The 16,927-nt window shown below is 33.6% G+C and overlaps 1 protein-coding gene across 1 annotated transcript; it reads right to left on the bottom strand.

Moving 5' to 3' along the window:
- Positions 1–3,920: 3,920 nt before the first annotated feature.
- LOC132545855 (guanylate cyclase soluble subunit beta-2-like) lies at positions 3,921–9,832 on the bottom strand. Its single transcript, XM_060209527.1, has 10 exons — positions 9,577–9,832; positions 9,021–9,238; positions 8,260–8,701; positions 7,818–7,974; positions 6,602–6,816; positions 6,034–6,182; positions 5,544–5,690; positions 4,654–4,808; positions 4,258–4,472; positions 3,921–3,973 (listed from the first exon to the last, which is right to left on the bottom strand). The coding sequence occupies exons 1-10, from the start codon at positions 9,794–9,796 to the stop codon at positions 3,921–3,923; spliced, it is 1,971 nt and encodes a 656-aa protein (XP_060065510.1). The 5' UTR covers positions 9,797–9,832.
- Between the last annotated feature and the right edge of the window lie 7,095 nt (positions 9,833–16,927).

The following is a 16,927-nucleotide window of genomic DNA, read 5'->3' as shown; positions in this document are numbered from 1 at the left end:
TCGAAGGTCAGTCTAACATTAAACATTTTTGGCTTAGGAAATCACGTGAAGTTTTAAGGTTTATAAGAAACACGATAACAATTTTAAATAGGGTTTGCATTATTGTATAGTTTTTTGCTATCTAGTCACGTGATATATCCTCAAATGTTGAAGGTGATGCACATATTAGCAAAGCTGTTTTAAAATACCCCATTATGTTGTGGCCTAATTTGTATGGCTACTATCGAAAATCATTAAGGGCACTTATGGAATGCACATCTCCGCCTTGTTAACATTTTGTAGTGAAATGAAATCACATATGAATTTTAATTTTTGGAAATGTATTTATTGTTCGTCATAATTCTAATTTTGGCCGACATGTGTTTGCTTTCGTACTAGGAAGATTTTATCGAAGATGTTATCAAATAGGCAAGAAGTCCTTCAGTTTCAATTTTGAAAGGAATGGCGATATCTTTCTTCAGATAATATCATAAATATTCATTGACTACATACAGTGCAGTTTAAACAGGAATGAAAATGGTTCATGTTGATGGAATTTTTATGGTAGTCATAATGACCATGACAATACTTACTTGTTTGTTTCTCTTGTACTCCTGTCTGATTATCCATGACAATCTCTTTATTTGTTCATATTTACCCAGTTTCGATCAATTTAGGTGTTAATTAATTTTCTATTAAAATGTCACGGATTTCTTTGTTTTTGATGATCGCGAACATTGCAAACTAAAGTGTTCATGCAAAAGAGATACATCGTTTAGTGAAACTACGTTATAAAACAAATATGATGGAATACAAAACAGAACCTACATCAAATTTCATGTTAAAAAGGACTCTCGTTGATCAGGAAGTTGATATGATATTATCAATTTGTATGAGATCCGTCATCTGCATGTTTTTTTAAGAATATAAAAAGCATGTAAAGGGTTAATAGAGGACTCTTAATGGTTACCCGTTTGATATAATATATTATCACCAGTTTGACAGAATATCTATGATTTTCACGAGAGCGGAGCACGAGTGAATATATATATGTGTGCGCGCGTGTGTGTGTGTGCGTGCGTGTGCGCGCGCGTGTGTGTTTGTGTGTGTGTGTGTGTGTGTGTGTGTGTGTGTGTGTGTGTGTGTGTGTGTGTGTGTGTGTGTGTGTGTGTGTGTGTGTGTGTGCGCGCGCTTTAAGGAAATAAATGAACAGACGCTGAACCGAACATTGTTCAAAACTGTGTTCGGAAAATATTAGCACGCTTGACAACAAGACAACGATACATTTAATAGTCTGCTTTATGTGGTACTCTTCCGTTTTACTTGGTAGTAGTCGCTAGCAAAACTGATTCATATATCAAACTAAAGAAAACACAAGAATTATCTGATGAAAAAAACTTATTCATCTTCGTATCCAAACAGGAAAACCGTCGAACATTATGCAGTGACTAAAAAGTACCGCTGTGCATGGGCAAAACTACCGAAATTATATTATCATTAAAAGTGAGTATTCTTGTCATCATTTTGATGATGATAGTTTTATAAAGTTAATAAATTAATTTCATTCACCGGCGAAAATAAAAAAAAAAAAATCAGTAAAACAGTGGAGTTACAGAGTATAACAAACGTTCATGTGTGCAAAGAATGTTCAAACAACATTTCAGGATTAATAGTTGGACTTGTATAATTTTGCGAGACAAATCACACGTTGCCAAATACCTGTACTAAAACACTACAGACTGTTATGGGCACATACTCTTTACTTACTTAATCTTTATGGTAAAAAACGGATAGATCACTTTCCTGGCTAAGCATAATAACGTCACAAAATCAATCAATTGTAGTACTTCATATACAAGATGCAATTAATTTTTCAATAATAACAAAATATATTAACATATACAATATGTGGATGGAATTATATCACCATTTGGTCACGTGATAAGTATTGACGTCATCGTTTGAATTCATAATACATTGATTTTGTTTAAACTTTGCGATCTAATAATAGGGAGAGAGAAATAAATTAATAAAGTACAAACATTATTTTAAAATAGCTTAGCAATTCTCTAAAATTCTCATGTTAAAACTGCTTATAATTGTGGATATTATAACAACTTGGCAGTAACGAAAACGATAATTTTAAAAAAAGTTAATGTGTAAATAGTTCAACAAAATAATATGAAAACTATTAGATATAGATATATAAATGCAGCAGATTTCATTAACTGTCGCTTTACTTTATTCCTGAATAAATGACATTCATATCAAATTGAAATAAAAAGTATATACAAATCATATCGTACAATGTAATAGAAGTATTTCTCGTACGATGACCCTAGTAAACCCTACTATATAGGTGTAAACGCCCTGACAAAGTAGTAATGTATTTTCTGAAAGTATAAATGGTGTTTTATTACTAAATTATATCAAATTGATTTAAATATTTCAATAAAGGTTTCTTTAAAGGTCATAGACAATCGCTAACACTAAACTATGCCCCCTTGGGAAGTTGTCCTAACAACTGTCATTGACTTGAAAAGATCGTCCTTCCTACGGCTGCTTTGAAGGTCTGCCAGCCTCGTAAATTTTTACAGCACACATAAGTATCCATAATTTGAATGGTACGCTTCACAACCATGGGTCACTGTAGACCGTGGTAACTAAGGCCACCTTTTGACTAGTGACAAGAATGTCTGTTCTGTAATTCAAATTTAGACACATCTGTGGAAAGACTGATGAATGTGATTTGTGTTTGAAAATCATCACGTGTCACTAAGACGACACACATAATAAATCACGTTGATTATGATAAAATTACTAATAATAATGTAAATAATTACACAAATTATCTAACATTTAAAAACACATACCAGTAGAAACTACATAATGAGCTCATATTTTGACTATACGAAAGAATGAGAATGTACATGGATATATGATCGAGTTTATTTACAAACTAAACCCTATAATGATAAGCATGGGGTGTACTACTTCATTAGAAAAATATTTATGATATAATTTAAATACCAGACAATCCTATCTGCATTTCCGAAACCAATTGGATGGAGAATAAATTAACTATATAATTTAGATATCTCTTGTAAGGAGTCTCTTTTTAAAATACTATAATGCGTATTAGTGCAAATGTACATGGAACAAAATGTCCGCATAGAGGATATTCAAATATCAACCCATTACCCTCCTGTCACAATAATAGGAGATTATACTGTCAAATTAGTTTCTTAAACTATTCAGCGATATACCTGCTTGAATAGAATCAATGGATTGTATCTCTCCTTCATGTCCAGGGCTCCATTCTGCCTTTATGCTACTTCAGGATGGTGGTTTAAGTGCTTAATAGAGACCATTGACTATGTTTCGAAGTATTATGGTGATCTTGCTTGTCAAACTCTGAGCTAATGTTGATTCTCAGTAGCCAAGGCCATACAGCGATATCTTATTTGGTAACATAAAATGAATCTTATCAATAGAGACATTAGCATGTCTCTTACCTATATATTGTTTTAAGTTTTGGAAGTATTAAACTGTTAATAAACACATTCTTTGAACGCGTCCTTGTTAATGTTGCTTTTTAGTTGATATCGTCACCACACATTAGTGATAACGTAATGATCGATCACTTCTGCTGAAAATATCACAATCTGATTTGTCTATTGGAAATATTTTACACAACAATATTGATGTTTTAAGGTAGATATTTCAGGTAGGATGGTGCAGGATATATATCTGACATATGATGAATTCGTCGTCTGGTTCGTTTTTCCATTCACCCATAGATTCTTCATAGATTAAAGTATTTAGAAATTTTGCACCGATGAATATAATCTTAGGAAGATTTTGGTCGCGAACTCCATGCAGTTGTTTTTTCTTGAAATATGAATGGTTTTCTATCACTATGTCACTGTAAGCTTGATTTCTTAGTAAGCGAAGGTTGCAAACTCGCTGTCTCCGGTAGGGGGTCGACTTCCCACTAGAACAGACATACAAGCATTTATCTAATACAATCAGTCTAATATGTAAGTATCAGAACTCAGATGTAGCATATGGGTTTATATTGGGAATTTATAGAGAAATAGGGATGCTTTCAAAATCTTGATTGCATAATGCAACACTTAAGTAGTTTTTTTAAAACATTTTTTTTTCAACTTTGACAGTCGATACTAATATACTAATATCTTGACAGGATAAAGAGAAATAAGCATCAAGCACCGAACCACCACGTGATCTATCATTAAAGAAGCTTTGCTGACTTGCCTCCAGAAGATGGCGTCTGGTTAACTTTCTTGTGATCATGTACATAACCTTCGTTGATGAAAGCGATGTCCTGATTGGTCAATTTCGACCTACCTACGAGGTCATCTTCTGATGCGTGGTCATTCTTTATCAAAAAGAAGGTCCCGATTGGTCCAAACCCTTTCAGCTCAATGCGACCTCTGTCTTCTAGCGTAAACCCTTTGCCTTTCAGCAATCTGGAAGTCAAAATTTTAAATCTCAGATTCCTTTCTACAATGCTATATGCTTCTGAGAAAAATGAAGAATAAATTTGTACATGTCTCGTTAAATCGTGATTCGAAATTGTAAGCGATCGTTGTTATGAAATATACCCTATAATGAAACAACAATTTTGTATAAAATGATAAATCTCGTTACCTATACGTTGACGGGCTGATGTGTATTTTTCCAGGTTCACCGTGACTTTCCATTTTAGAGGCTACTACTGCTGTTTCACCCAGAACAATAAATCGAGGGAGCTTTGTTCCTACGACACCGCAAACCATAGAGCCAGTGTGTATGCCAATTCGTATCTGTAATTTGAAGAAGTTGAAAACAGTAAGTTTATGATAATTACTCCCTCAAAGGAGATTCTAAGTGTTCTGCAGTCGCAAGTCGTGTTTGCATAGAATTGATTTCTTTGTACAATATTCCTGCGCATTGTAGGTTACGGGGATAATTAACTCAGACACTGAAATTTATAAAGAAACAACAAGAAGATAACAACATGTCAACAGAAGAAGGTTGATACAAGCAGTCTATGATTCTTAAGTAGGATATGCCATCGTTTTTGTTAAGCGATTGTAATACAAAACTTACGATTAAATTACTTTTTTATTGATACATATATCAAAACTGATATATAGAAGGTATGGAGGTGTTTTGTAGTGTTATATGACTATCGGTGTACAACTGCCAAATACATTTGTGAAAAAAATACATCGGAAATATAATTCAAAATTGCATTTCACGACCTCACTTAAGGAAAACGATATGATCTATATATGTATTGATCACACTGCCGTCGTTTGAAATAAAAAAAATCTGATATATGAAAAAATAGAAATTAATTTAATTATGGAGCAAGTGCATTGTCCCATCCAGATTTGTACTTTTCTTCGATCACTTTTGATATTTTTCAGTCGCCTACTAGAAGGATGAAACCGCTGTGTCTTGCAGTTTAATTCATTATTTAGTTCTAATCTATCTAACCGTAAATTATTAAAAGGAATCTTCGCTGTGTCTTTTGTACAATCTTTGTAACCTACCATGATCTTTGCACCACTCATTGGATTTGAAACTTCCTGGGACAGGTACATCATTCCTAGGGCGGTATTTGCTATCCTGTCTGCGTGGTTGTCAATCTTTTCTGGTACTCCGGACACCACAAAGTATGCATCACCGATAGACTCCACCTTCAACACAATTAAGTAAATATACCATACTATTAGATGCCATAATTTTGGTATTGCGATGGAATATTCTCATTAACATTGAAACAAGATACCTATCAAACCCTTGATATTTACATGAAAACTTACACTATAGCGTTTTTATCGTAAAATGAGTTTTGTTAGTTCTCAATGTATCTAAAAAGTATATTTTTTCTCAATTATCAAATAATGAGTTTTGTTAGTTCTCAATGTATCTAAAAAGGATACTTTTTTCTCAATGAAAGAACAATGGGTTTTGTTAGTTACCAATTATTTATTAACCTTGATTTATTAAGAAGATATCAATCCTCTTTGTCTTACTTACTCGATAGGTGTCGTGTACTTTTGTGACTTTGTCAAACCTAGTATACAGTGAGTTGAGGACTCCAACAACGTCTGCAGGTTTACAGTTAGCTACTAGGTTCATAAACTGTACTACGTCACAAAACATGGCCGTCACCTCGGGGTAATATTCTGGAAATACACAAGTAGATGTTTACCTTCAATATTATATTTACTATTTCATTGGTACCTTCAGTAATTTCACGTATTTATATCAAAGGACGAAATGTACATGTTCTCTTATATATATATATATATATATATATATTATATATATATTGCTTGATAAAGAAATATTTTCCATATTGCGGTAAATATTGATGTATTCAATAACATATCTTTGTTGGATTTGTTTTCATATTCAAATATTGATTGATAAAATTTCATTATTCCTTGATGTTTGCGATACTAAAATCCGTGTAATATCATGACATAATTCATGAAACGTCCTCATGTCATCTTAAACCTTTTTTCCTTAATATATATTGAGAGGTAAAATCAAAATATTCTGCTGGAAAAAAACTTTTTAAAGTTTCGAAACAGTGTATTACCTCCATGGTAAGACTTGCCGTCCTTGATCATATTGGCAACTTGTCGTGGGAGGAACGCATGATATAGGGAGTCGTTCCTGTGTTTCTCACTGTCAAGATCCTTTTGTAGCCTTGTTATGTTTTCTTTGTCTTCTATACTCAATGCCATCAACCTCTGCTGTTCTAGCAGAAGTGTGGTGTCCTGTTCGACGACAGTTGTCTGACCAGCGGATATTCTACAACAGGAATATTGTGTGCAGATATTAATATACGACTATGAATACGTAGTTCAAAATTTTTAATTTTGTTGCCTTTTCCTCATTAGGTGGTTAGTTATCTGACAAAAAAGAAATATTATGGTTTTGGGTTAATCTGCAACCAAAGTCCAAATGAAAGTTTTGCATGAAAACAAAAAAAGATACTGTCATGTTAGCATAGTCATTATTCAAGCTCAAATTCGATCAAACTAGGGCAAAATTTGAACAAAAGAGAGAAACTTACATGGAGACTCCTGAAAATGTTCGAGGAGAATACGACCATATTATCCTGATGGGTAAGCGACATGTAAATCTAGGTCAACCGAAGTAAGAAATGACATAGACCAAAACGAGATGAAGGTAAACAACACAGTAGTTACTAGGCAGACTAAATTGAAGTTATCACAATCAGTATGCTTTGTCTGAAGATTATTCATGTAAATGCTTTGAAAGATTTTGATAAAACAACACTTCATGCTAGTAGGTCTCCATCAAATCTACCATCTTTCCTATAGCCATTTAGTATACGCTCTTGTTAAATAGAAGATTTTATAACCTTTGTTCTGGAATCAAAGTATGTCGGGGAAATATTATTTTGCAATGATTCTTTTGTGCCAAACACGACACAAAAACAACCATTTACATTGATGTATAAATGCCTTTCCGTTAATTTACAACTTCACAAACAAAATGATAACCTATACGATTCTAGATGTGTAGAAAATGATGTAGCTGTATTAGTATATATATCCCTTAAACATAAATACTTAAAATAAATCCGCTTACCCTTCAGGAACACCCGGTCTTTTTTTTCCTGGATATTTTTTCATCATATTTTACTTTCAACGCATTTGAGTTTGTGTTAAGATTCTGTTGAAATTGTGGAATTTTATTTATTACTCCTCTCATTGCATATTAACGAAATAAAATTACGGTCAATCCCTATTGGACACCTTCAACTGGTGTCATGAATTACATACCTGTATGTGAGATCCGTCAATAGGAAGTCACGTGTGGCATCCCAGATAGGAATGTCGGCCATCTTCATTTCACGCTTCTCAAGATCGGGCCATGATCTAACCACCGGGGAACAGATGAAGAAAAAGAAGTTTCTGTCCATCAGCATAAACATCTGACCTGTCAAATATTCAATGTAAAAGCAGAATAAATGGAGATGATCTTATCTGATAAGGAAGAGCTTAAATCTTTATTTAAAATTGCTTTTATTTAGTCGATACATTATTGACTAATGGTGTTTGTCCCTTCAAATTAAAATTTATCTGATGAAAATGTTCAAGATTAACCATGTTAACTCCATATATATTAAGAATATCCATCGTCTATTAAACGAAAGTATTTTAACATTACAGGCATTTTTTTTTTTTTGCCAATGATTAATGAGGATCTAAATATGTAACACACCTTTGATCTGGAAAGGGTCGTATTTTGCAAAGTCTTTTGCCAAACGATCTTTTTGTACTTCTAGGATAAATGGACACATTACAAAGTTCTTCATGTTTTCAAAAGTGAAGTCAGTACATCTGGGATACTTCAGAGAAAAGAAGTCTGTGACCTTAGCCATCCTGCTTCTTATTGAAGGCATCATCTTCTGCAGTCTCACACCAGTCTGGTATAGTTTCATGTCGGAATCAAATATGATATGGTAGGGAAAGACATCGATAAACATTTTAGGATTTATTGCACTCTGGTGAGGATAGCTGGGCACAAATCCCTTGGAAAAGAGACTGATCTTTGCAATGGCCTTCCATTTCGCCTTAGCGCTGCGGTACTTATTGAGAGGTAAGGCATCCTCTCCTTGCGTTCGGAGGATCTCCTCGAGGCGAGCACGCACTGCGTCCACGTCCTGGAATAATCGTCATACACTATTTAAAAATACATAATGACATTAATAGACTAAAGGAGGGTTGAAATGTATAAAAAAATCTTTTATATCATTCATCATACTGTCTTAGTCTTAATTCCATATTGTCTTTATATTTTATATTGTCCATATGAGGCTTTTGAGTTTTATATTCATGTACGTCAATCCACATGATTTCAATATCTTTATATCGTCTATATCGTCCATGATGATGATGATGATGATGATGATGATGATGATGATGATGATGATGATGAATTTTTAGGACGATAAAAATGGTGTGATGTCATTGATTATTCACCGTTTTAAGAATCTGACGTTCGGCGTTCTTTGGCGTCTGAGCTACAAATGTTGGAGGTCCTTCCGTTTCCGGTTGCTCTTCCGGTTTCTTAGCCAGAATGTTTATTATGACATGTTCTCTGTATCCCCTCTCCTGTGCTACTGTCTCCGCGGTGGTGGACAGGACATTTATGGTAAGCTGCATACCATATTGGGATTTGGCAACGGCGGTTAAAAATCCTGAATAAACAAACCATATGGAAAATATCTGTAGGGTAAACAAATTAAAGTATGTTGTGTAAAAGAAAATTTAACATAATACATGACAATAATCAATATATCGATTAACTTGAATCGGACACATACACAAACTTGTTCTTTTCCAAAGAGGTCAAGTTACAACGAATTTACGATGGTTAAGATGTATGACATAAAAGTTTTTTTTTCATCGGAGCAATTATTTAAGCACAATGGGAAGCTGGAAATAATACATCCATTTTCAAGTTTTTTCGTCTTTTTCCTTATCGAAGTGTTTTGGCCGACATGACCTGTGACCATTGTGTTTCGCACTAACTGACCTGTGATAAAGCATGTATAGCCAGGTCGGACAGAGTAGTAGTGAAGGGTCATTCGGTCTGAGACCGAGTCCCCATCACATCGGAAACTCGGCATGACTTCCTCCTGGTATTCTTCTTTTAAGTACGTCTGGACGAAGTCAAGATTCTGGATAAATTCGAGTGTGTTGGCGCCAAGGTTACGGATCAGTTCGTCATAAGAATTCTTCATTAAATATTCCATGAAATACTCGCCGACCAACGTGAGAAATGCATCTCGTTTAAGGCCTGTGTGATTAAAACGGACTTTATAATTCATACATATATGTTTTCTCTTGTTATGTCGAGTTTTTTCATTTGTTATATCGAGCTATTTCACTTGTTTTGTCGAGCTACATGCAACTGCAATACCACAACAAGTCTTCTTAAATGCACCGAGAGACATTTGTAACCATAAAAATATAAAACGCATTAGCTTGTAATGTAATAATAGAAATTGATGTAGTCAAACAAACAAAAACACCATATATCTTAAACGTTAGGTAGACAGCAATTAAGAAACATTCTTTTATCGGGCTTTTTAAAGCTAACTAGTATCGTCCCTCGGGTAAATGACCACTTACTCACCAAGGGTATTGATAGTGGCATCAATAAGCTTCTGTGTAAGCGCGTCATCATGTTTTTCAGACGACTGGAATTCTCCACTATGGTTAACCTCTTTCCTGTAAGTATATGATTGTGTAATTACCATGACGTCACATTCGTTTTATGTAGTTTTTTTTTTGAGAAACAATTTTTCATGAACACGACTATTTTTTCATAGAAAGAAAGCTCATCCATTTTTCCATCAATTTTGTTTGTCCGAAGTGATCACAGGAAGGATATTTCAACGCTCATGATTATTTCAATTGTCATAAGAAACACAACAACAAAACTCCGCAACTGGGACAAAAGACACTTTTAAACAATTACTTCTCAAGTTGCACTTGTCTTTATATGAACTATTGAGAGGTTTTGGGATTAAGTTTATAAAAAAAAATACAAAACAAGAAAGCAAACACACAAAAAAACAGAATTTAAAAATCATCGTGTATCCAAACACAAATATATTAAAGTAGTTTAATTTATATTTATGACTGCTACAAACTCCGTTATTGAAGATTTTGCGTGAATGTAGACGTACATCAGATTTCACCAAATGAAGACAATAGCACTGTCTATATATATTCTACCAAATATTTAAGGACTACTCACAAAATCGCTTTCCATTGCTCTTCACTGTGTCTCTCTAGAATATATGTTTTAAGTACGACGTTAAGATGACCGTACTGAAAGGGAAAAAAGAGAGTTAATGCTAATTATTTCCATACTGACCTAAGAAACAGAAATAATTTTCTTCAATGAATTATTCTAATTGCATTGTTCTGTTTTGATATTGGTATACGTTGCTAGGGAACATCGTTCTTAGTGATATCGTAATGTAGTGCCAACCCAAAAGACAAAGATCCCTGCGGAAATGAATAATTTCATTTGTTAATTGAATTCCTTTCATATATGATAAACTAGTAATTATTTTTAGTCATTCAATATGGCGCCATTGACAAAGTTGTGACATTGGATAACAAAGCAACACAAACAGGTTCAGACAGGAATCGATTAAGCACGACATACTTCTTCTGCCTGTTATTCTAGACAATAATTCGACGGAGAAAACACTGATTTTCGCTTTTTCTTTTTGATAACGTTATCAGAAAGAATCCGATTTTTAAACCGATTAATATAAACTTTATGTAAAACCAAAACCATTTACCTCAACGATAAGTCATTGTTCAATGATAACGGAAACACATTCAATCAACAAAAAACCAGATTATTTTTACTGAAGGTAAGAATTAATATCAACTTACCATTTTGACGATGTTTTCCCTTTATTGTTTCAGAAGTGTTTGTCGTCCATACTGTGTATCTTCTGTCCGTGTCTCTATCCCTGTGTGTACTGCTGAGTGTGGGATTGACTCGGACAACCATCTATGACCTGAGTAAAGATATTTATGGGGACATTCCTTCTTCAGCATTGTCGTGTCCCCAGTGAAGATTCTATCACGTGGGCGTTTCTGTATTGCTGTGATTCATTCAGCTTTGTTAAAAGATGTCAACCTCGGCTAAAATGTTCTAGAAATAATAAAATAGTTATATGCTCTCGAAATATCTTTCATAGTGTTACATTTCGGGTAATTATTCAGTCATCAATATTTAAACACCTACAGAAAGCAATTTTTTGAGGATCATTAACACAAAAACGAGAAAAATAACTCGAAATCAATTAATTAAATGTATTATCTAACAAGATAATCTGACTAACTAGATAAATTACTCAATTATTCATTGCACAAATGCGTAACGAGCTTATACAAATGTAACTTATATTATCATTCATGTTAACCCGTATTTTTCTCATGTGGACCGGAGTACCTTGAAAGGATCCTCGTGTTTGGGCAGGTGTCAATTCTAATATCCATGTCGCTATTTCTACGTTTAATTAAAATGGCGAGATATTAAGCAAGAAATGAAAGCAACATTTCAATTTTTTATGATAGTATTGGTGATAATCTATCAATAAAGAAATCGAATATTTCTATTTTATTTACTCCGGCTTCTTGAACAGATTCATGAAAACCGCAATATAATATTAATTTAACGAAAAGGCGCGTGGTACACAAAACAGATTTTCAGTGAAAATTCTTACTTGACATAACACAATTATTAGAAAGCATCTTTCTGAAAAAGAAGTGTTTAATCAAATTCATATGTTCTCAAATTTCACAGATAAAAACAAAAATCATTAGTTTTACACAGAAACCACCCCTTGTCAACAATGTGGGCCCTTAGCACCACTGACGAGTCCTATAAGAACGAAACAGCTGTCTGATGCAGTTTACTTAATGTTTTCGTTCTAGTGTATATAGTACTGAATTTGCATCGAAAGGTGGTAGTCACTAACGTTTTTTTTATACGACCTTTAAGATGAGATAAAATATCATAACAACATCGACAGCTAGCAATAACAAAGTTCAGTAAAGTCCTCACAAGCATTCATGGCAGTGACCGTTAGTCAGTGTTATCTCTTGTACAAAACCACAGGTGGATATTTGTACATTACTATCAATATGGCTTATCCATTTCCTTATGTATCTAAAACTTGATATAAAACGAATTATATAGAAAAGGACCTACTTTCGATATATTTTATTACGTTGGTTATGATTCAAATAATCTTTATGTTAAAGTTCACTGCACCGGTGCAAAAGGAAACACATATTACATAATAGAGAATTTACGAGAGGGATTTTGTGAAGATTGGTTTTACGCTGGTATTGAGGTGTGTCTGAATGTGAGCACGCAAGTGAGAAGTGACTATGAGTTCACATGTGTGTGGGGGGTGGAGGGAGGGTGTGTGTGGGGGGGGGGTGTGTGTGGGGGGGGGAGGGTGTGTGTGTGTGTGTGTGTGTAGCAAACTGAGTGATGACTTGTTCATTACTTACAGATATGTACGTATAACGTATGTCAAAGATTGTACAAATAACATACAAGTGAATAGCACCTTTTCATTATTTAGAGTGAGATACAGTAAAGCCAAACAATAAATTAAACTGAATCTAGGACTCGTCAGTATGCTAAAAGTTTGACGCATAGAAGGCTAATAAGGAAAATCCAAAAAGATAAAAAGAAAACCAAAATCAAGACGTGAAGGTGCAGCAGCCCCATAATTAGATAAATTTCGAAATGTTCATACGTCAGATAATTTTAGGAAAGCGTCAAATACATGTGTATTTTCTGAGCCGTGCCACCATTTAAGGGAGTACATATAATACTACGACATTAGCTGCCATTATCAAATTAGGAGTCCCCGCTGTAATCTAAAGGGATACACTTCATGATTCGTATTTCCCGTAATAAAACCTTAGCCTTTTACAACCATAGATTATGTATTTCATTTTAAACGGAACTCCCTGCGATATGACCTTAAATGTTTATGATCACGTTTTTATTTACAGAAGAAATTTACCCTTCCGGAACATATGATCGAGAGTTTTCGTGTTAGTCTGTTTGGTCTTGTTTTTGAATTCGTTAAATCGTTGTTAAGTTTGAATTCTTATTTTGAGTCCGGTATTATCTTTTTATTTTTAAATAACGACGAATTACTTTCAGATATCATACATCAATATTGTATTAATCACATCAGTGTTTTGCTAGTGATAGATTTGTCTGTATACATGAATTGCCCAGTTACGTCAAGGCAGACGCAAAATCGCCTTATAACGCCAGTGATGAAATCTTTATAGAATAGTTCTCAAAATGAGGTTCATCTCTTAAGTATAGATTTATTTAGAAGATGTTTATCTTTAACACAAACAGCGATTACAAACTGCACATTGCAAGCTTTCGAGAAAATGTGTTCCCGTTATCAACCAAAGCGTTCAAATCACTGAGCCTTTACGACAGATCATTATTCGGCGAATGGTCAAAAATATATTGTCAGCTGTCAAATATTCAGGACTCATTTTCGTCACATTGGCAATCTTACACTGCAGGCAGTGTTAGGAACTGTTGTTTCATTTATTCCGGACCTTCTTAGATTTTAAAATGGAGTCATTTGATATTTGTGGTAACGGAGTAATTTCTACGGTTCCTGTAATAGTAATGATTGTTGTGTACTGTATGCTGACACAAAAACGATTTTTTGCGTATACAGGAAGGAAAATAGTGTCAGTACCTTTTTCATTACTTGAGATTAATATTGTAACGAAAGGATTACCATAATAGATTCATAGGGACTCTATGGTGATATCAAAGACAAGTATGGCAAGTAAAATCGGTCAAACTAAATGGTGATAACAGTGTAGATCTTTAAAGTCTAGAGCTGAAAATACAATTCATGACAGAGTTACCTCCCTTCTGTCGTTTTTATTTTTTTGGAAACCGAAAGCAGTACTCCATGATGAAATAATCTCGTGACAAATGGAGAAACCAATGCGAAATGTGGTTATAAGATATTCAAATACATCTTAATTATTTTAACGTCTCAGTTCTCAATGACGTTTAGTAATAAGGAAAGAGGTAAGTAACTAACAAAGACATACAACGGTTTACATTTCCCTACTCTAGCGAGAGTGAAAAAACGCTGTATATTGCTCCTCCAGTACCAAGGTAATTGAACAGCCAAAGTATTCACATCGATATTAGCCTACACTTGCAAAGTACACTCTGTTAAAACGTTAATCATTCTTAAACTTGATAAAATACCTATTTGTATCACTGAATGTATTCGTAACTCGACGTCATCAAATATACAAGTCGCACCATAGCAAGTGTATTGTACGTTTATATAAGAGAAGTAACTTACAAGAGATAGTACTTTGATTTTAACGTATTACCATCAAAAAGACATTGTCTATCGTCTGTGAGACATTTACACCAGTAATGCGGGCGAAACTCTATATAAACAATTTTAAACTTGCATCAACTCGGAACGAGTCCTACTTTTATTTGCTTTGAGAATGCCTTGTTTCAGCTCGTTTAGTAATCATACTGTACATACTAAAGTTAGCAACTTTTTTATATCAGATCGTCAGTTCTGGGTGGTGACATTTATTTACATTTGAAGAGTGTAAATGTGTCTTGACGGGTTATGGCTATCCTGGTCGGTTTAAAACCTCCAGTCGAGTTAAGTATCCAATTGGATTCTTCAAAGATCAAACCAGTACAAACCTTTATACAATAAACAACAAGAAAATATAAACATATCGACATATTAATTATCCAAACTCATATTCAATTAAACTAGGGCAAATAAATAAGAGAATAACATCAACCTTGATCTTTTCATGTGTGTTCTCCGTAAATTGACGACTTCTTGCACGAAATATTAGTAATGGGAACAGGCTTGGTGTTTCCTAGTCATACAGCCTTTTATCTTAATTGATATTATAAATTAGTAAACCAATTAACGAGTTAACACCAGGCGACCAAACAACCTGTCACGTGTGCTAGTACATACATATAAAACGACAAGAACATATTGAAATGAGAAAACAAAATTTATTTCATTTTAATAACTTTTTAATATTCGTTGTCATAGTTCTAACTTAAATAATTAACGATATCGTTGCTGTGTGTAAACGGAACAGAAACGTTCACGATTATTTTATTTTTTAATGAATATTTATTGAAATTATGAATGGAGGCAGATAAATGCAGACTATAACACTTAATTATCGTTTGAAATATTCTTCTGTGGCTCCTATACCCTAGAGAGCCGCACAAAGCTTAAAATAAAGATAACATATGTTATATATGTGACAAAATATGATCAAAATTATCTTTTCGTACGATACGGTAAACATGAAAGGAAGGTAAAAAATTATTTAATAGAATTCTGGTTTCTTCAATTATAAATCACTAATAAGTATGGTTTATTGACATTATATTCCGATACCTTCACGTAATTTGACATTTATACAAGGCAGATTTACTTTGAATTTTAAAGGCCTGCTCATTGTATTATTTATTTACAAATCCTTGTAATAACTTTACAACACACGTTCTACATACACATTCGCTCATTGCTTGCCGTTGATTAGTCACGTGATTACTACGTATCACGTGACTAGCTCAACTGGCAGTCACCTTTGTAAGTTAAAAGGTCCCAAATGGTACTATACATACATATATTAGACACTAGGTTTTACAGAATTAGAATATCAAAATTACATAACAACTGAAAGAGCATTACGGAAATAGGAATTTTAAATTATCGCCATCCCGTATTGAGCTGAATTAGATTGAGTATGGAAACCTTGAAAGGATATGCCTTTCGCTTTGTACAAGAAGACAACAAACAACACTATACAAACACAACAATGATTACGATTCGGTGTAAATAAATGTTAAAGTCCAGCTTTTTACATGATGTTTGCATCTAAGAACAAAATGAGATGAATCAATAATTGTAATATAAATAATAGATGACCAACAGGAAAATGCTATCTTCTTTGAATAATAAAACGTAATCATGTATAGTATGGCTTCAACAGGCGTAATATACTTGCTTACTTAAATATGATAAAATATATTGAACAAACACATAAAACAACGTTAATTTGTAATTCAAACGAAACGTTGTCTAACTAGAGAATGCATGAATTATTTCTCTATGTCTTTTATCAATCGTGATCCTAAACATCCCAAATTTCTGAGTGTTATTATAATCTAGAGCGGAATTTTGAGGGTCTTTATACTAAAATGTTTAACCTATTAGCTGAGGTTGAATTATTATCCTTCCTGAACGCCATACTCGTATACAATGATAATCAAT

Source organism: Ylistrum balloti, unplaced genomic scaffold (assembly GCF_031769215.1).
Source record: "Ylistrum balloti isolate Yb309-2 unplaced genomic scaffold, AGI_CSIRO_Ybal_v1 Utg369858, whole genome shotgun sequence".
Lineage (NCBI taxonomy): Eukaryota > Metazoa > Mollusca > Bivalvia > Pectinida > Pectinidae > Ylistrum > Ylistrum balloti.
The sequence above is the reverse complement of the archived record's forward strand: the minus strand, read 5'-3'. Positions and strand labels throughout refer to the sequence as shown.

Coding starts and splice junctions, on each gene's coding strand:
- LOC132545855 (XM_060209527.1), bottom strand. CDS start 9,796: ATGGAATATTTAATGAAGAATTCTTATGACGAACTGATCCGTAACCTT. Junction 9,239..9,576: donor CTATACATGCTTTATCACAG/GTCAGTTAGTGC, acceptor TTGTTTATTCAG/GATTTTTAACCGCCGTTGCC. Junction 8,702..9,020: donor AACGTCAGATTCTTAAAACG/GTGAATAATCAA, acceptor CGATTATTCCAG/GACGTGGACGCAGTGCGTGC.